At 37.4% G+C, this 20263-nt stretch overlaps 1 protein-coding gene across 6 annotated transcripts in view; it reads left to right on the top strand.

The window, feature by feature from the left end:
- sbno2b (strawberry notch homolog 2b) overlaps positions 1-20263 on the top strand; it is a 67559-nt gene that overhangs the window by 19404 nt on the left and 27892 nt on the right. For 4 of the 6 annotated variants that reach the window (XM_005733984.2, XM_005733983.2, XM_013911122.1 and 1 more), the window contains exons 2-4: positions 1172-1398; positions 2131-2219; positions 11861-11984. In XM_005733984.2, the coding sequence (XP_005734041.1) occupies positions 1291-1398; positions 2131-2219; positions 11861-11984 (321 nt within the window). In that variant the 5' untranslated portion in view covers positions 1172-1290. Of the gene's footprint in view, positions 1-1171; positions 1399-2130; positions 2220-11154; positions 11300-11860; positions 11985-18277; positions 18722-20263 lie in introns of those variants that run through there. The other 2 variants (XM_005733986.2, XM_005733985.2) reach the window with 2 other exon arrangements.

The raw sequence follows: 20263 nt of genomic DNA, 5'->3' as shown, positions 1-20263 counted from the left end.
AAACTCGGTTTTAAACTCTGCTTTAAGTGAGTGAATTTCCTTAATGATGTCCTGGAAGTCTGCGTGAGGGTGGCTAGCTACATCTCCTTCCATCTGCTCGCCTTGCACGCTGTTCTCGGACAAGTCTGCGTTGCCCCCTCTTACCAGCTCCACTTGTTTCACAAAATTCTTAATGTTTCCTTGTCTTTTTGACCTTCTTCCACCTTCCATGGCATTTATTACACGGTTTAGCGGTGGAAATATTCGAATTCTGGTTCTCTTTCGAGTTTTGACCGGGAGCTGCAGGCTTATGCTGCCATCTTCCTTACGTCCCCCTAGTGGTCTCCACTATTGGTGGTTTTACTGGCTGGAATTTGGCTTTGGGGGTTACTGAATGTGTAAGCAGTGGTCCTCGTCCAGCAGAGAGTCTGACACTCAGCGGCAGAAAGCTGTGCCATTTTCTGTTAATTCTGAACATTTGTTATACAATAATAAATCAAACCAATAAACACAACTGGTTTAAACATAATTTATTATAATTGATTTTCTTTTATTTATTTTTGGACCACCATGTCTGTATTAAATACTATTATGTTATGTTTGTTATTTAGCTTGTGCTCATTATAGGTTTATCCAGCGCAGTGCACACTGCTGTGGACCTCTGGCCATGATTTTAATTGGTTCTGTAATGAATGTGGAATCTTCAGTGATGTTGGATGACAACCAGCTAATGAGGACTGTCCATCAATAAATATCTGCTCAAACTCTGCATTATGAATAAGATTTGAATTCAGTTTGTGTTCTGACAAATGTAGCAGCCCTAAAATGTAAGGCCATTTGCTTTTTAATTTATCTTCATATTACCATTTTATCATATTTTGTAAATCATTTTAGTGCTTTATGACATATTTGAATTTCTCTATTTTTTCTCATAAACTGGACTCTGTTTATATGGCTATGCCAGACATAATAGTCTTTCTAAAACATATTTTTTTGAGCTTTTTTATTGCTGAATCTGACTTTAAGTAAGCCATTAAGCCCACAGTTTCTGCTGATTTTCATGGCTTATTTATCTTTACACCATCTTCCTTGATTTTATAATTACCATATTTGCAGCGAAACTGCTTGACAGCTTCTGTTGCTGTCCTCTTCATTTCCTATATGTCTCATCCATTCCTACTCTTTTTTTCAGGTCATGGACTGCATTTGCCCTTGTTAAAAGCCCTATTTCACACACAGCCAGCACCTGAGTGGTGGTCGGAAAGTCCATAGTTTAAGTCGGCTGGTGGTCATGAGTGAAGCTGTGGTCTGATGCCAACCCTCACCTCAGCGATGGCCATGGACGGGGAGAACTACCTGCATCCAGAAGGCCCTCAGCTGGACAACAGCTTGTTCTCTGTAACCCCCACTAGCATGGAGGTGTGTTTGCATTTTTATATATAGGCCTATTTGCATAACCTCCATAGTTTTTCTTCTTTTATGTTTCACTTCTTTAATATTTTTCAAAAAGGCAAAATAGATAAATAAAAGAGAATGTGTTACAAAATGCCACACATTTGGAAATGTGTGGCATTTTGCTGCAAATGTAGTTGGATAATCACTTGAATTTTGGTCTGGATCATCTTAACAGATCCAAAAGATTGTGCTTACATACATAATCAAACAATCACATTTTCTAATGGTGTATTGTGTACAGAAAAGTAAATGATTCCATTAAAAAGTGATGAAAGCAGGCTTCCACCCTTTTCTGCTGTAATGGGATTATGATTGCTATTCCTGAGAATTTCTTTAAAAAACAACAAAAAAAACCACCATACGTGAAACTGAAACTTTCCACCTCTCTAGATTACACTAAGAGTGAATGTTATTGAATGCTGTTGAAATCACCTATTAATGGATTGCGCAACTACAGTGAAACATTTTGAAATCATTCCCAGGCATTCTTTGCCATCAGCTGCAGCATTCACTTCTTGGTGGGGTAAAGATGGGATTTATCTAAACAAAGTATTTTGTTTTTAGTATAACACATAGCAAAGTGCTGTTAATAGTATTGACTTATATTAAATTTGGACCAAGAGGAGAGCCTTTCCTGTGTGTTAAAGTCCTAATGCTGCTTTAAGTGATAAGTCTTTTTTTAATCTTTCTTTTTAGAGTTCAATATTTCCCACCCCCACTGCCTGGCCCCTCTCTTCTCACCAGAGTGGATACAGCATACACTGCCCTATGCAGTCTGGAAATCAGTAAGTTACAAGCACAGTTTACAGTATCTTCAAAGTGAATGCTCCATAACAATTACCATATTCAGTAGGGGTGTAGTAGCGCATGTATTTCTCTTGAACTGTTCAGAAAGCTGGGTTGGGTATGAAATGCTCTTTTTTTTAATGTTCCCTGGGAGCCTAACAGTTATTGCCAGAAGACTATTTATATCAAGCAAAGTCTACCCAGCACCTTTTGTTGATGTTCTAGCTGTCTTTTTGGGTTTACTAGTTTATCTCAGTTAATTATGAATATGTTTTATTCTTTTTAATGGAAACATTTTTGATATTTGAATGATTTATTTACATTTTCAATGAAAAAAAAGATATATACTTGACAGTTAGTAGCACTCTAAGCACAGAATGCAGCATCTGAGTGCTGAATGCAGTCTGAAACCAAAGTTCAGGCCAAACCCTGAGTTTCAAATGCTGTTACACCCCCAATGTTAAGCATTTAAAACAGGCAGTTTCCTGGTTTCCAAGTTTCGCACATGAACTGACAAAATGCACTAGCAGTCTAGGGACTTAAATTATTATAAATTTTTCCTCATGTTGGTGTATTTGATCAATGCATACTTCCCTGAGACAGTGACATCCACATAGCACACAATCACTTCCACACATTTAAATGTGGTCAGTCAGAATGACATTTATATGTGTATCCTACAGCAATACATATAAATATAAAAAGAGCAAAAATTGTGAAAGAATTTTTAGAATTGGTCAAATATAGCTACGGTAGATAAGTGTATGATGGTGCTTAACCTCCTAAGCATGAATTTTTAATTTCTCTTTGATATTTGGGCATATTATGTAGAGCAAAATGTAGAGCAAAATGTAGTAGTTTGGTCTAGACGACCCAAAATGTGATGTCCTCATATGTGGACGCCAGGTCCTAGGAGGTTAAACTCAGTTATATACGATTTATTATTAATCGGGTAAACTTGAGGGAAAATTTGTATATATTTGATAAATATAAACCTTTAGGATTGAAAGAAAATGGATACACTGGTCCAACCTAACATGAAATTATCATTTAGATGCATGTAAAAGTGTTTCTTTCAATGGGCACATAACTTTTGAAACCCCCAAAGCTGATTGAATGTTTGTTTTTTACAGCTGATCACATTCTCATTCTAACACTCAACGACCAGCTCAGATCACTGGGCAGGTCTTCTTTATCAAATCTCTTTTATTTCCCGTAGTGAGTGGCCCAGTGTCAGACTTAACTGCAGGATCTCTCAGTGCTAAATGAACGTTTTCTCCTAAGTTGTGCATGTATAAAGTTAAACTGGAAAAGGGCTGCGTAACGTCTTGTTTTTGTTGGCAGAAAGAACCACAGTCGTTATCACGAACTGCACTCCATGCATTTAGCCACAGCTGTGCACTCAGGAACATTTTGACATTTTAATCTGTTAAAGATCAGGTGCACTTTGTATAAGCACTCTGATATAAAAGGTCATATGTACCGTTTATGTATGTGCAGTATGGGTTAGCATTTTTTTCAGCAGAATTGTTTAATTCTATGATACATGCTAAATATTAGAGCAGTCATTATGGTTCTTTCTTGCATCATGAAAACTATCAGGGTCTTAAAAGTGATATCGTCATTAGGCTTTTGCTTTAACCAGTCCAAACTTAAAAACTATGTGCATTAAATCTGAGAATTGAGTGGGCTTGTATACAGTATCTATTTGGTGATTCAGTGGATAGTGACTTGTTATTTTAAAGATGAATTTAGTCATCACCAAGATTGTGTCATATTGAAGATAACTGAAGAAGTGTTTGTTAAAGAAGTGGTGTTTTCTATTGTTATTGCTGCCAGTGCAGTGCGTCTTTGAAAGTTCAAGTGCCAGATGACGTTGAAAGCAGGGTCTGTGGTTTTCAAGTTCACTCAAAGTGGAATTTTCTGACATCAAGTTGCGTTTACAACACTCTTATCTCACTCTCTGTTTTACAATGTACAATACAATCAAATTCACAAGGGGTCTGTGGTTTATTGCAAGATTGGTTTGATTGAATTTCAACTAGTTCTTCAGTACTGTGTTTTGAGGACCCCTCATTTGAGGAAGTCTTTGTGTACTCTCAGTTTTGTTTTAGAGTAAAGTGGCTGACTGGTTTTTAGAAGAACCAAGTCTTTGATCAAGAGATTTAATTCACGTTAATCATTCCTTCTTCAGCACTTCAAAAATTATTCAGTCCTGCTCCTAGTTTATTTAATGGCTCAGTATCACTAAAATAGAAATAGACAAAGAAAAAAAAAGTAACTAAGAAATGTTAGTGGTTGCTTGATTATTACATTTAATTTTTCTTTCAGATTTGGTGACCAGTTTTAAGTAGTTGCAGCATTCGAGGTTGCTCGGTGTTTGAGTGTGCCTTCACCCTCAACTTGTGGGCGACCACTTTAAATTGCAAAACAATTACACAATTCCCTTTGTGGGAGGCAACAATTGTAGTCCAACTCAGATTGAATGCAGTCACTCTTAACAAATTGGGACGGTTTGAAAATAATTTCCATTGAATTCATTAATGAAGATGAATTCATTAATTGCCTACACATTGCACTCAGTCTGCGCTGATCAGTGCATCTGATGTGCAATGTGTGTGTCTCTTTGGAATAGGGAATTTGGCTTACCTGGTTGTATTCTGATGCAAGGTTGTAGAGTTCCTGTCTTCTTTTACAGTTAAATTTACTGTCCTACATTAAGCAATATCACTTCTCCACTATCTCCGGAGGAATTTCCTTATTTCCATTTCAGATCACTTGGGTTCTGACTGGACTCTTAATGTAACTACTTTCTGTAGTTTCTCTGTAGATGGAGCCAGAATTGCAAAAGATTACAAAAGATTGACGATTTTTTTTTTTTTGCCAATTTATCTCAGTTCATCGCTGTATTTCACAAACTGCTGCATGTAATTGCCAGATTGACCCCATTCAGTCTCAAACTGACTGCAGGCTGGCTCTGTATTATTGCCGTGTTATTGCTGTCTTCCCACACCAAAGTTACTTTGAAGATGGTAACAGTCGCAGTCGTGTCACAGTCGTGGTTCTCTGTCTTTAAAGCAACCATTTCAAAGGCAACAAGAGTTTCCCAAGTTTGAATGTGGCATGAGTAAACAGGACAGAGGACTAAACCTCCAGTTTCTGCATCTCTACATTACCCTGCTAATTTTTGATGTTCAGTGTGGCACGACCCTGTGTGTGTTACTTCTTTTGAAGGATCCTCAGGTTACAGAGCAGGCTGCAGCTAAGTATGATTGACTTGCTCTCCACAGTCAGAATGAAACTGATTGGTGTCGAAAGCCCTCAGCTGTCCACTCACATTGCTACTGGGCACAAGCTGAGAAGTGAATAGCTCACAAGACCCCATTGAGGGAAGAATGTGAATGGACCAGTGCTCTGTTTACACAGATTGATGGACTGGCTGACTGATTCTGCCCCTGCGCAGCAGAAATGATCCTTATAAAGAGTAATAAAAACATCACCTAGATTCTAGTGACAGTTACAGCAGGAGGAAGTTCATTTTAGTATTAGAGCTTACTAAAGCATACATCTCATTATAGTAGCTCTGGAGATGAGTTTTATATGAAATGTGGAGCACTTGAGAATATGTGAATTGTCTGTGATTAATCTGTGTGCTTTGGGTTGTAGAAAAACCAAGGCACTTTCTCACCTATTGGGAATATAATAAAATCCAGAACAATAGGAGTGTGTTTGATTTAGGGCTCTGTTTTGGCACATGCTCATCACTGGTGAACAAGCATTTTTGTGTGTGTGTGTGTGTGTGTGTGTGTGTGTGTGTGGGTGGGGGGTAAAGGGGGTACTGTAAAGGTTATACGCTCACTTGCACCGTTACCTACTTTGTATCTTGGCGATTCGTTATTCACTTAACTTAGTGGAAAGTTGCAGTACAGCATGTACTTTGCAAATGAGGCAGCATATTGCAGTGAGTTTTCCTGATAGGGCTTGCTCTCCACCTGCTTGAAGCAGGTTAACAGCTCAGCAATTCTCTGTTCTGTAATATTGTTCAAGCTGGTTGCCAGCAGAGACATTGAGGTACAGGCATAAGCTACTAGCTGCAATAGAATAGCAAGAATCACCCCGCTAATAATGCTGTATTTCTCAGTTTATCATTATCTGGCCTAAACATGTAGAATTCAGTTATAAAGACAAGAAAAGGATAAATTAAGAGTTGTGTGTGAGTTCATAGCTTACCAAATAGAAGGCAACAGGTCATTCTCTCAACTTAAATTGATTATATCTACTGTCCAGCTGCAATTTCACAGAACTACTTCACTGTCTCTTAATTTAATCTATTAATTTATTTACTGATGGAACCAGCTACAAACTCACAGCATAGGTTATATGAACAAAACACTGACCTGTTAAAATTTACCTTTTTATTAACACACAGTGACAGCAGTCTTACCCTGGTATCTTTATTCAGAAGAACCATGTTTTTTGTCACAGCAGGTTGAAATTTTGGAGGTGGCGGTTTGCATTTGCATGTAAAGCTGTGAAATATGAAATGAACATTAGCAAAAACATTATCTTCTCTTGACAGTTTGTTGCACTGTGGTTTTGATATTTACAACTCTGCATGTCCCAGACAATGAAGAAACTTATTTGTCTATCCCCACCCTATATCCTGCTGTGTTATTTTTAGTCATATTGGTATCAACATCACTGTATCTGGCACTGGCACAGCTGAATATTTGTCTTCTCTAGTTATGTGAAGATGGCACATCATCAAGGCTAAAAATCTAATTCATAAATCCAATTTAAAAAGATCCAAACTCTGAAAAATATTTCAGCAGTTGCTGCATAGAGATTACATGGTATGTGTTAGCTTATGCAAAAAAAAAAAAAAAAAAAATACAGTACGAGTTAAATAATCTGTAGAGAGTCTTTTCGGAGAGACTGTAATTCAGGTGATATTATAGTTATGATTTACAAATTCAATATGTGTCATATGGCCATCTTAAACTTTCTGTTTTTAATAGAGACACTCCCTAAGTGTGTCTGTGCATGTGCATGTGTATGTGTGTGTGTGTGTGTGTACCACAGGCAGATTGTGGGTTGCAACTTCGTCATGATCAGCCCATCCAAACAGCATGAGTGACCGATTGATATCTTTATCACAGGAAACCAAAGATGAAAAATAAAAAACATAACAACATAACACTTATAGTGCATACTTGTCCAGCTTTTAAATAATTTGAGTAATACCATTTGTAAATGTTTGAACTCTCAGTTTTTCACACATCTTCAAAGCCCTGTTTAGGACGTTAAATACTTTAAATAGACTCTTTACTTTGTTTTAGAGTTAAAGTTAGGTTAAGGTGTAGGTTTAGGGTAGGGTTAGAGTGAGAGTTGACTGTTATTCTTGGTGATAGAACCTGGCGGTTTGAGGTTCAGTAATGCATATATCTTAGTCAGTGTCCTCACAAAGATGTGATTAAAGTGCCCCACACACATACTCACATAGCAGGTAGTCACTGTAAAGGAAAAACTGGAAACTGAGAACCAGTTTTAGAATGAAAAACTCCATTTGATTTTTAAACATAAGTAGAAACTAATTTTCTGCTCAGTTAAAATATTTTCAAGTGATTTAATTAACAGTTTATTGCAGGAATAATGGTTAGGTCTGCCCACACAGCTGATTTTCCTGCTTTACACAACATATCAGCAATGTACAGTTAGAACACCACAGCCTCTTCATGTTTTATGGATTCATTCGTGTAGTGAAAGGATTTTTGATATTTACTCCAAAATTAGCTTTGACCTGCTACCTGTCTTCTCTGCATTATTTAGCCACTTTTCGCACAGTACTACCTAGAGTCACACTGGAGTGTTTCCCACTGCCATGAGCCAAAGTTCACTGCGGGAGATAAATTTAGAATAGAAATATAGATTAGACTAGAATTGTCCTTTATTGTCCCTTTTTGGAGAAATTTGCGTGTTCCAGCAGCAAAGTGACAGGCAGATGGAGCATGTATACACTATATTAAAGAATATACAATAAAAAAAACAAGAAATAACACTGCAGTTATTAAAAATAGCATACTCAGATTCAAAGAAATGTGCTTCCGAGTAGGATCCTTTTTTTTTTTTTTTAAAGTTGTACTTCGTGAGATACTCCTAGGAATCAGAGCAGTTGCATGTCTTTGTTTACTTTGTAATCTTGGGCATCCCGTAGATGTTGATAATGATCTCAGATTTTTCTATGGAAGAAGCCGAAAACACTTTAACATCATTGTAAAGTGCTCATGTTTGCTCACAGTAAACAGTTCATGGCTACTCCTGAATTGAGCAAAATGTGACAAACTTACCTTTATCTACAATCACTTTCAGGTAATCTTACATGTACATTAAATTCCTGTGTTTATTCACTGTTAGCGTAGCTTTAAATATTTATTTTTTTTTTTATTTTTATTTCAGGATTAATTTCCAAAGTTACTGCAAGTTCCGCACCTCCATATGAGTTTGCTTTAAGGATGATGCCTTAATCCTGAAGGTGTCAGCACTATAGTGAACCACTTTGAAGCTGAAACACATTCTAATGTTTAAAGTAAAGAGTGTAGAAAATGACTATAGACTTTTGTACAGTCATTGTTTGAAATGCACATCAGGTCTGATCCTTTAAAGACCCTAATTATGAACTTCTCAATAAGTAAGGGGCACAGGATGCCAGGAAGTAATTTATCTGAAAACCTAATAATAAACATAATTCTAGCAAACTTGTAAAATCGCAGTAATTGAAAGACAGTTGAGATAACTGCACACTAGAACAGAAAACCAAGGTGTGCGGAAAAGCAAAGTTATAGATATTATTATCTATGCACAGCTTCAGGCTATGTATGATGAGATAAACAGTAAGTCATTCAGCTACTTTAGCTGAGAGACCCTCACTGGCTTTGTGTTATTGGAAGGCAGCTTATGCTGTCCTGCCAAGACTTCTGTTGTAATAATATCACACTCATATCACTGTTTGCTAAGGGGATTTCCAGTGTGGATGGTTGTTACTATTCGCGGTGTTTTCTGAGAACTAACCATGTTCTTTACCTTTTTTTTTCTCATTTATATTTATCGCCATGATTAATCTTGTCTTTTTCCATTGTGTAGGCAAACTACTTGTTCTCACACTAACTCCCCATCTACTTGATTGAGGAAAAATAAGTTTAACAAAGACCTCATTGTTGTCTTGTTTTGTTTTTTTAAGTTAACCTACTTATTAGAGGTGGGAATCACCATACATCCCACGATACGATATTATCACAATACTTAACGCACGATACGATATTATTCATCCATCCATTCGCTTCCGCTTATCCTTTTCAGGGTCGCGGGGGGCGCTGGAGCCTATCCCAGCTGTCATAGGGCGAGAGGCAGGGTACACCCTGGACAGGTCGCCAGTCTGTCGCAGGGCCAACACACAGGGACAGACAACCATTCACACTCTCATTCACTCGCGCATTCACACCTAGTGGCAATTTGGATTATCCGATTAACCTATCCCCACAAGCTGCATGTCTTTGGACTGTGGGAGGAAGCCGGAGTACCCGGAGAGAACCCACGCAAACACGGGGAGAACATGCAAACTCCACACAGAAAGACCCCGGCCTGATGGTGGAATTGAACTCAGGACCTTCTTGCTGTGCGGCAACAGTGCTAACCACCGTGCCACCGTGCTGGCACGATATTATTGCAATTTTTTAAAATATTTTGCGATATTCAGATTCTGTACATAAAGGTAAACTTTATCAATATTCATTTTATCTAATATCAAAGTCTCGCACTCAGTCTTTCTCTCATTTCAGTCAGTTTTATTGTTGACAAACTGAACGGTTTGTATTACAGTCTAGTCCAACTTAACTGAATGCAACTATCTGGTACAATTATAGCTATTCTGCACTATGCAATATGAAAACTATGCAGCCCCTTCAGCAACTGAAGAATTTGAAAGTAAATTAAAACAAAATATAATTTTATATTAAATAAAAAAGTTTTAAACTTAATTAAAATAAAACATGTCTTAAATTAAAATAAGTAAACTGTCATGTTTATTGCTGCCAAAAAACGTTAAACACATTTGGACAGTGAAGGAATGTCAGGATTCTTTCTCAGAAAAAGGATCAACATGCTCTGAAGTCAGAGCACAAAAACCCTTTTGTAACAAAATATCGATTTCTGCTGTCCCTGTATCGATACATTATTAGCAAACAAAATATCACGATACTACACAGTATCGATTTTTTCCCCCACCCCTACTACTTATCAGCCAGACGCCCCTTTCATCCGCAAAAATTCAAACGAAAAATCGATGGCTGCATAAGTAACCAAGTGAGAGAATTGGTTATATAAAACAATAACCAAGATAAAGATAACATATTCTCAGCAAATAGTGAATGTGTGACCACGTACAATCTCAAATATTGAATATTTGGCAACATGTCACTTTGTTGTTCATTAATAAATGAACAATTTTCAGCTATTTATTAATAAGCGACTTTATGTATGTATATATATGTGTGTATATATTGTACTATTCTTAGTTAGCGTATTGTCTGTCTTGTTAATGTTTGTTTATAATGGAGCACTGTAACAAAAAAATAATTCCCCCAGGGATCAATAAAGTATTTTGATTCTGATTCTGATTGAAATCAGAGGAACCATGTTTCCATAGTTTGGTTTCCTTACACTGGATTAGGACTGCCCTTTCATCCCCTTGATGTATTTTGACCTTAAATCAATCAGGCCTGCTGATCTAATCCTTTGAATAGATTTGGACGTTTCCAATCCTTCAGTTCTGAGCCCTGGAACATGATTGGGTGAGACGAATATGGGATGGTCCTTTTATAGTTCCACCTTTACAAGGGTTTAGTTTTGCTTTCATTTTGACTGTGCTTTTACCACTCATAGACGAGTAAGCTTGTTGCGTTATGATGACTTGTACTCAGGAAGAAACTGAAAATATCGCAGGAGTTCTATTGGACAGTTTCAGATATTAGCACAGTAGACAAAGTGAAGGTTGTTATTCGGGAGAAATGGATCTTTGAAATGGGTAGGAGCTGCTCTTATTCTCTGTACTTAGACTTTCTGTTGATAGCTCTCGCTTACCCTCTGGGTTTTTCTAATCTTGTCTATCTCTGCCTGTCTGTCCCGAGATACATGTTTAGCTTGTTTCTTTTAATACCTGGTGCCTGTTTTTTGTTATTATTTATTTACTAAGACAAAGATTTCAAGAGTTACAAGAGACTAGATTGGGCTTAAAACTAGCTTGAAAATGCCATAAGGGAACAAACTGAAAGTGTTCCGCCTTCACCTGTTAGGTGTGTGTGGAATTTTAAAAAATGTTTTGTAACACAGTATTATAACTTTAGACCATTAACTTTTAGTTAGACAATACTAAATAACAAACAACACCCGGAACGCTTGTCTTGGAGTACTTTGGTGTACTACTTAAATGTCAGCTTCACATGTCTGCTACTTACTGTACAGGTATAAAAGCCTGTGAACTTTGGCAGCTTTAAGGTGTTTGTAGCTGAATGAGTATAAACCTTGTTATTATTTGAAAAAGCTATGTGTAACAGTTAAACAGACTAAACTTTGTCTTTCTTTCTAGGCAGTACCACTTAAACGGCAGAGCTTTCACCAACATTCCAGATATGCCAGTGGATATATACCCGGGAATCTCTGACATGGACTTTCCCGGCCTCAACTTCTCTAGGAATGGAGAGTTTACCCAGGTTGGTTTTTATTTAGCACTTGTACATGCTGACCTACAGATGGTCTCACCGGAACAGTTTTTATTTCACAAGTCTTTGGAAATCTACTGAAGAAAGGGTGGACAATTTTTCCAAAAGATGTTCCCTCATTTGCTGGATTTGTGATGATATTGGAATGGCTTCAAGAATCAGGATGAAGATAGTCTTATAAATACAGAAAGATGTATTTGTCTTGCAGTTTTGTTTTGAGTTTTTTCGTTTATTTGTTTTGTCTACCACTCTCATTTACTTGCTCATCATAGGGGAGGATAATACCTCCCACTCACCCCTTTCATCTTGCCTTTCATGTGTATTAAGTTGAGCCTTAATTTACCGTAGAGAAACCTTATTAAAGCCTGATGTTGTCTAGACGACTGCAGCAGCACCTGCCCAATTCCTGTCAAGGCATGTCATTAATAGGAAGCTATAATTGTGTGATCCTCTCTTCTATGGTTTTATGCCTTTAGAAGTCGGCGTTTTAGTCATGCTTCAAATCATTTTACAAATATTAAGCATCTTAGAAAGTCCTGGAAGTTTTTTCAGCTACTGTGAATTATTTCAGTGCCTGTGAGACTATGCTTAACTTGGACATTCATTCAAAAATGGGAAATACTTAAACAGGGGCATTGAAGACACAGACTTCTACCCATACCCATTACTTTGCATCATTTGCATTTTTTATTTCTAAGTACTTTTGTGTCCATTCAGCCAGTACTTTATAGCTAGTATTGTATGAACAGGAGCCATTGTAATTGCACAGACCAGTGAATTTCTAATCTGAATCCATTTTGAGTTTATGAGTGTCATTATGGAACCACATTAAAACACAATATGCTATGATGATGAGTTTTAAAGAAGAGAGCCACTAACTAGAGAAGGCGTAGCTGTCAGGGCTTTCCTTAGTCCAGCATAAAGCCAAAGCAGCCACAGTGGTGGCTCAAGATAAGGGATCCTTGCTTTGCATATGCATTTTTTCTATAACATATTTCCTCATTATGTTCCTACGAGGCAACTCTTTAAACAGTAGTTCTAATAAAAATGTAGAAAATGCAGATTGTAAAAAATAATAATGTTTTTCAATCCTGGTGCATGAAATACACTCCTGGACATGACTATAATTAATTGGACAAATCTATCTTTAGTCAGAAGAGATGCTGGAACAGCTCCTTGCCGTAGCAAATTGACAGCATAGCCTGGCCAGTGAACAATGTATTGTCTGTAGATAAAAGCATGCATTTACATTCTATGATAAAGAAATCATAGAATAAAAAAATTCAAATAACAAGTTCTCATATAGTTTTTGCTCAGATGTTTTGCATCAACCAGAAGAACTAAAAGATCTTAAATACATTTAATGAACGTGCACATTATAGGTACGTTATGACAAAGCTGCAAGGATAATTCAGAGATTTTTGTTGTTGATATCCAGTTTCCAGACACATCATTTGTAGTCCATCATTACTAGCAGTTTCAAATGAAGCACAAGCAGACACAGAATCTACACGCAAGAGTTTCACTTCATGTTTGGCTCCAGATGTTTGAATGAGTCTAATAATTCTTTCTTTAAAAAAAAAAGAAAAAAAAAAGGCAAGGTTTTATTGGTTTGTAAGACTGGTGGGAGGGGTTTAAAATCAAAAGCTACACATGTCATATATTATACAAAAGAAAGTTACGTGTCATGCGCGTGTATTGTAGTGCTTACATGGATTGTGTGATTCATGTGGGGTTTCCCTAGTTTTCCAAATGCATGTTTTAGCCTGTCTGGATTGAGCTTTCTTCTGTAAAGTAATCATACAGGGCTCCTGAGTGTATGACACAGATGTCTAATTATCTGTAGGTACATAATTAGAAAACAGTTGTTGTGAGATTTAGTTTAGATTACCTCTTTTCACAAGCAGTAAGTAGTGGAGATTTGTTTTCGTGGTGTCAAAAATATGTGATGTTAAAATGCTTGCTTTTGCCTGTTTGCGGCAGCGAGATCTTTTGTGCTTATATTGTGCTTTCTCAGCTCTTCTTTCTGGTTTTAGACACTCCCTGCCATGTGAGGCATGGGGGAGAAAATGTAAGTCATGGGGTCATCATGACTAATCTGCCAACTCACACTCAGCTCACTTCATCCTCCATTTCATTCCCCCATTCCGTGGTGATCCTGCCATGTTTTTCCTGTGTCCATCCACAATCAGAAAGCAGAATTTCTTGTTTTTTCCCCCCCACTGTTGATTCATGACAATACAGAAAACATTTAGGCATATTTGACTAGGCAGAGTTTTTGATGGGATCGTTTGGTTTTGTCAAGTGACTGCCGTGTTTACCTCAGCAATTTCTTTGTTTCAGTTACAGCTGTAGGGTCATTAGGAAAATCTCTTTTGGTTTGCTGTCTTCCCACAATGTTACAGTTTGTTTATGCAGCTAACCAGCATATGACCAGGAAGTGTAACTCTGGATTGCTGTAATTCTGAAAACAGTTGATTATTTGTGTTAGAATCAGTAGACTTCCTGTTTATATTCCCGTTAATATTATTTTTATATGACTTTTCTCGAAGTTACTAATAAATAAAATGGACATGTGGCCACTGTATTGTGATCAGGATAAGGTTGTTGAAACATCATAACCAGAATCCCCTAAAAGTACACAATGCACATCATAAGTAATTAGGACATATTAAATGTGAGAGATTTAAACAATGGCTGAATAAAATTACCTACACGTTATATGAACTGAAGCTTTGCCAATATGTGCTGTCTTTCGCTGGAAACTTCCCCCAGAAATAACAGTTGGCATAAAATACCTTTTCTGGGAGTTATAGTACCACCAAGAAACTATAAACTAAGGCATTACCAAAACAGTCGGCTTGGACACAGTAAAACTGTGATAAACAGTGGAAAAAACATATTGAGGCTAACTTGTATTTACTGGTTTTTATTAACCTCAAGAATTTTAATGCCATTTTTCTTTAGTAGATTCAAACTAGCAACATATTTCCATTCTGCTGACTCTGCTCACTGTAATTAGAAAAAAAAAGACAGCTGCAACTTTGACAAAAACGCAACCACGTTTTGAAAGAAAGCTATACCCTTTGTCACAGTGATACATGCATACCTACCAAGCCCAAGTTTTGTAATCTGTGGACCTTAAACACGTGAGTCTATGTGACAAAAGTCACAATGACAACAAGATTTACTGGAAGACAATAAAGACAAAACTAACCACTCTGGCTAACCTCAAGGAGTGCACATCACGTCAGAAGCAGACCATACTATCATACATACTATATCCTCTATATATACAGTATACCTACTGTATGTGCACATGTACACACATTGGAGCACATTTAGGCACACTCCTGGTCTTAGTCTCTTACTACATACTCTTGTTCTGTCTCTCCGTGTAATTGCTCTCACGTTTACACTCATAATACTGCCAAGTACATTTCTAGGAAGTGTGCATTTGCATTGAGTCTTCTTAGTTTTGCTTTTTGTAGAACTGAAAATTTCTTATTGCTAAATAAGTCACACTCAAAATTCCAAACGTGAGTAAGTCTTTAGCCAGCTGTTGGCAATTACCTGTAGAAAGATCATTGTCTTTGTCTAAGGTGATATAAACACACTAGATATGTAGTTGAAATGTGATAACATCAAAATATCTATATGAGCAGGCAAAGAAAAGAGAAAAGCAAAGAGAAAGATCCTGTTTAGTCTAAGACCCAGCTGAAAAAATGTTAAGGCCCCTTGGTTCCTGAAAGGCATGCTTTTTTTTTTAACCTGTGCAACTCTGCAGACCATGAACTAGATCATAACTAAGCTCATATTTTTGCACACAGGTGTAGTTTAAACCTCTCTGTTGCATTTAAGACTCTCATTTTGTAAATTAAAAAGTGTTTGCAATGCATACAGAAATACCCAGCTAATAGAATTATTTTCATTTGTTTTAAAATATTTGGTGAATTTGGTGAATTTGAAAGTTCTCAGGGTGTTTTTGTTGTTTTTCTTGGAGGGGGGGGGTTGGAATATGGTGTGCGGTAAGAGGACGATCTGGTTTGTCTTGACTTTCTTTTTTTCTGCGGCAAACCTGTCATGATATAAATCAGTTGGCATTTCTCGGTTACTTCCTTATAAGACACTCCAGCACAGTCATTTGACTGGCCTAGTTTCCGAAGGAGGAGGTCAAAGGTGTTAATTTAAAGGGTTGTTAATAGGTGCACTGTTTTCCGTGAGGACTGTGTGCCTTAATATTAGGTTCGGATAGTTTAACTTCTACTCTCATTTGTTTAGGAACTGAGTATTTCTTAACAAAAAATTATTATTGCAATAGTCAGGTTTTGACTTGCACCCGTGTCTACCTTGCAAGTTAGAGATGATATCATCACAGTGAATGGAAAAATACAATTGTTGGTCCTGTTTGATAAGGGTCATCAAATGTGACAAAGGATTCAAATGATTCAAAGTCATTGAGGGCTAGAATCAAAATCAGATTTGGAACTCAAACCAGCTTTGCTTGTTTGTGGTCTCAGTTAGCCCCATTTCACGTAGCTTCACATTGCCACTTAGCTTTTGTAGATCACTGAAAGCAGCTGTGCGCATATGACAATAAGACTATATCCTGATGTTTTGTATGTAAAGTCAGGAATGCATTCATTTGTGTATTTGAAAGGGTCAGCATAAGACTTACAGGTGACTATCGACATATTTTTGGATTATGTTATTAAACGGCACTTGTTCATATAAGTCATTTAAATGCGAAGTTGATGCACTTCACATTCACCAAGAAGACATAGCTTCTTGTAAACCTTTTATGAGCATGATATGTTTATAGGGTATGTAAACTGTTTAGCTTTATGGGTTAACATTACATCATTAAGCTGTGATACATAGAAGGCTTTGATATTGGCTTGATATTGCCACAACAGTAATATAACTGTTTCATGACTATGTACTTGATCCCGACTGCAAGAGTACAATTTGGAAACTGTAGTTATATAACCCAAACTATTAGTTAATGTCAAGTTGTCATAAAAATGACATTTTTAACTGAGTGACACTTGATGACAGCAGTGATAAACGTTTGAAAAGATTCCACGTTTATGATGGTGTACTTCCCTTTCAAATAAAGTGGTACTTCTTTTGGTTGTGAAGCAGCAAGGTGTGTTTAGGAGTTCGAAAGAAGTACATCAATGATTAATTTCTCCCCAGTGGCCTTCCATGTGAAACGAAACACACGCACACACCCAGACTCACATACATACACAAATTATTCAGAGGATTCCCAGTCATACAATGATGACACCATGGACAGGCGCCACTCTGTCTCTGAGAGCCTGACTCCCCTTCAATTCAGTGAAGATGGACATTACAGTACCTCTCCATGCTTGATATCATGTATTCCTGGAAGCTGGGTGTACAAATAGGCCCCCTGTGTTTCACATAAATCACATTATTTCTCTTTTTAAATACCACAATGTTTTCCTTTATGATGGACAGTTGGACAGTTAACATTGCTCTTGTTTTAGAAAAACTGGCACGTTGCTGCCTTTGATAAGCAGTCAGATTCCCAGAATATTGTTTTGTTTTTTTTTGTTGTTTGCATTTTACAATCACACCCATAGTTCCAGTAAGCAGTAATAACTTTTTATGAATAGGTGTGCAGATAGGCTAATCTTTGAAAGACCCCGTGAGATTGAAAACACGCACTTTTAACAATCTCGGCTGTTTTTTCTTTTTTTTCATAAAATCTCTTTAATGGTTGTAGAAGAAGCTCTCTTGATCGAAAACTATATCCTATTCTGTGCTGTTATATCTGATAAAAGGTGTCCTGTCATACCTGACACACCCTTCTCAGAAAGCTTATTTGACAACTTGTTGCATCTGCCTTTGTTAGCTTTTGTGTGTATTAATATTTACCTTATATTAATCAGCATTTATTAAAAGAATAGTGACTGGCCTAAAAATGAATCTTTCTAGATAAAGAGTCACAAAAAAAGAGTATGAAGTAAGACAGCAAGCCAGGCAGGGATTTGGCCTCTAAATATAATAATGATTAAATAGTGGCCGAGTCCCATTAAACATAGCAGTAAGCAGCAGGGTGTGAGGAGAGGCCAGGTCCAGAGCGCAATACTGTTTACACTACAAATGCGGTTGAGTTACACCATGTACAGTAAAATGGGCCCTACTGCCAGTAACTCTAGTCACTTACCAACAAAAGCATCATTTCCTGAAAGCTCCTCCCCTCCTCCCTCCCTCTTCTCCCCACCTCTCCCCTCCCCTCCTCCTCTGTTCTCACTCGCTCTCCAACCACCTTTTTGAGCTCAGAGGAACTAGTCCACAATCACTATGACTAAACCCCTTATGCAAATACCTGACAGTCCTGGTGAAGCAGGAAGTATGTTTTAGAGTTGCTTGTATCTCTGTTTGTGAGAGGTTGTAGGTGTGCGCTCATTGCCCACAGCAGATCTGTGGTAGAGGCAGATGTGTGCTCTGAACCATAGAGGAACTGTGAAGGGGCTAGTGAGAGTCCTGTGCTGGGTGGGAGCGCACCAGCTGTAAAGTGATTACCAACACTTTGATCAACACATGGAAGAGACTGTCCAGTTCAGGGATTCAAGGTGAAGCAGGAGCGTATGTGTGTGTATATTTTACTCCCCCAAACTGCAGCTGTTGGATCCATGTCTCTCATGCAGTTCTGGACTAAATTTTATGCTCAGCTGGGAAAACCGCTACCAAAGGTACTGTTTGCATCTTGTTGTCATATATTTTAAGTTGAATGAAGAGTGTTGATTTAAGCACTCGCCGTTTTTATTTTCTAATGTCACGATCAGCCCTTGAATACTATGAATAGAAAAGCCTCGTGACTAACTGTAGGCTGTTATTGTGAAGAGTTTTTATTGTCCCTGTCATGGAACTTGATAACAGTTCATTACCCAGCCATCGTTGTATTTTTAATTTCAACTTCCTTGAATTAATTTTATAAACGCTTCCTTTAAACACAGCGCTGAAGGAGACAGGCCTATGTTGTTTCTTTTATTGTAGTATAGGGTTTTTTATATGGGCTTGGCCTTCTTTGGATTTGATCTGTTTGTAAAGTAACTGTATTGAGACACTTCTGACAGCTGACAAATTCGTACTATATTAAGATGTATTTTAAAAACTTCTTAAATTAGTTTGTAGTAGCGCTTACAAATGCTTGTTTCCTGAACAAGATTGAGATATGTCTCTGATTATGCCCTACACCAAGACTGAAATTGGTGTAGAGCACGAATATGATTAATTCTATTGAAAGAAAGAAGGTTACCTCATCTTTGTTCATTATATCTTTAAGCTTTTTGCTTCCCTATTTAACTGTCTTAGAGTAAATGATTATGAAAGATGGTCTGTTAGTTTTTAGATCAGTTTATGAATATTTTTTTCCGACAGACCAGTCTGCCAGCCAATCATCTGCTGCACACGGCCACAAACTCTGACAAATTATTATGTGCCACACTCCACGCTGTCTACCAGTAAGTGCTAGAACCTGATATCTTGTCAGGCTAAATGGCAGTCTTGCCGGTTTTGTGGATGACTATTAAATTTGGCCATTGTTGTGCTGGATTGTAAATAGACCATCATTATTTTTTGAATTATGATTCATTAGACTGCACGGTGTCAGTGAAAATGTGGCAAATATCTGTTTAATGACTTGATTTGGGGAAAGGCTTGCTGAGCCCATTACCAGTGAATTTCTGATTAAGTCAGTTGGCTAATCCCATGTCAGCATTTCTTCTTTCAGCAAAAATTTAAAAAGGGTCCAGTCATGAGTTCCGAGGAATTTACACATTTTAATCATATTAAAAAAGAGAAAAAAACATCATGCATGGATATTATCAGTGCATGAAAAAATCTTAGGCACACAGTATTTAATCATCTTTCTAACACAAAAGTCAGCTGCACATCTGCACATTATTTGCTGTGGCCTTCCCTCCAATACACAGTGACCATTTAGAGAGTCAGAGTTTAGCATACTAAAGTGTGGCCACCTGTTTGATCAAATTCAAACTTGAACGCATGGAGAAATCTGTAGTAAAAGTTTATCCAAACCTAGAACCGCTTGTTTCTTATTTAAGGTACTAGTTACTGTTACATTGCAAGACTGTGAACCTGTCATTTAAGGTGCAGGGAAGCCTCTCGGTGGGCACATGTTGTCAGTTTCCTGGTATTACGTTCAACCTCAAGTGTGACCCCAGGCGTGTACTTGACGGGAAGTGAATAAACAATGATGGTGAGATTAAGTG

This window comes from Pundamilia nyererei, unplaced genomic scaffold, assembly GCF_000239375.1.
Source record: "Pundamilia nyererei isolate P.nyererei 1_Seehausen unplaced genomic scaffold, PunNye1.0 scaffold00056, whole genome shotgun sequence".
In the NCBI taxonomy this organism is placed as follows: Eukaryota; Metazoa; Chordata; class Actinopteri; order Cichliformes; family Cichlidae; genus Pundamilia; species Pundamilia nyererei.
Note: the sequence above shows the minus strand (reverse complement) of the source record. Positions and strands in the feature narration are given on the sequence as shown.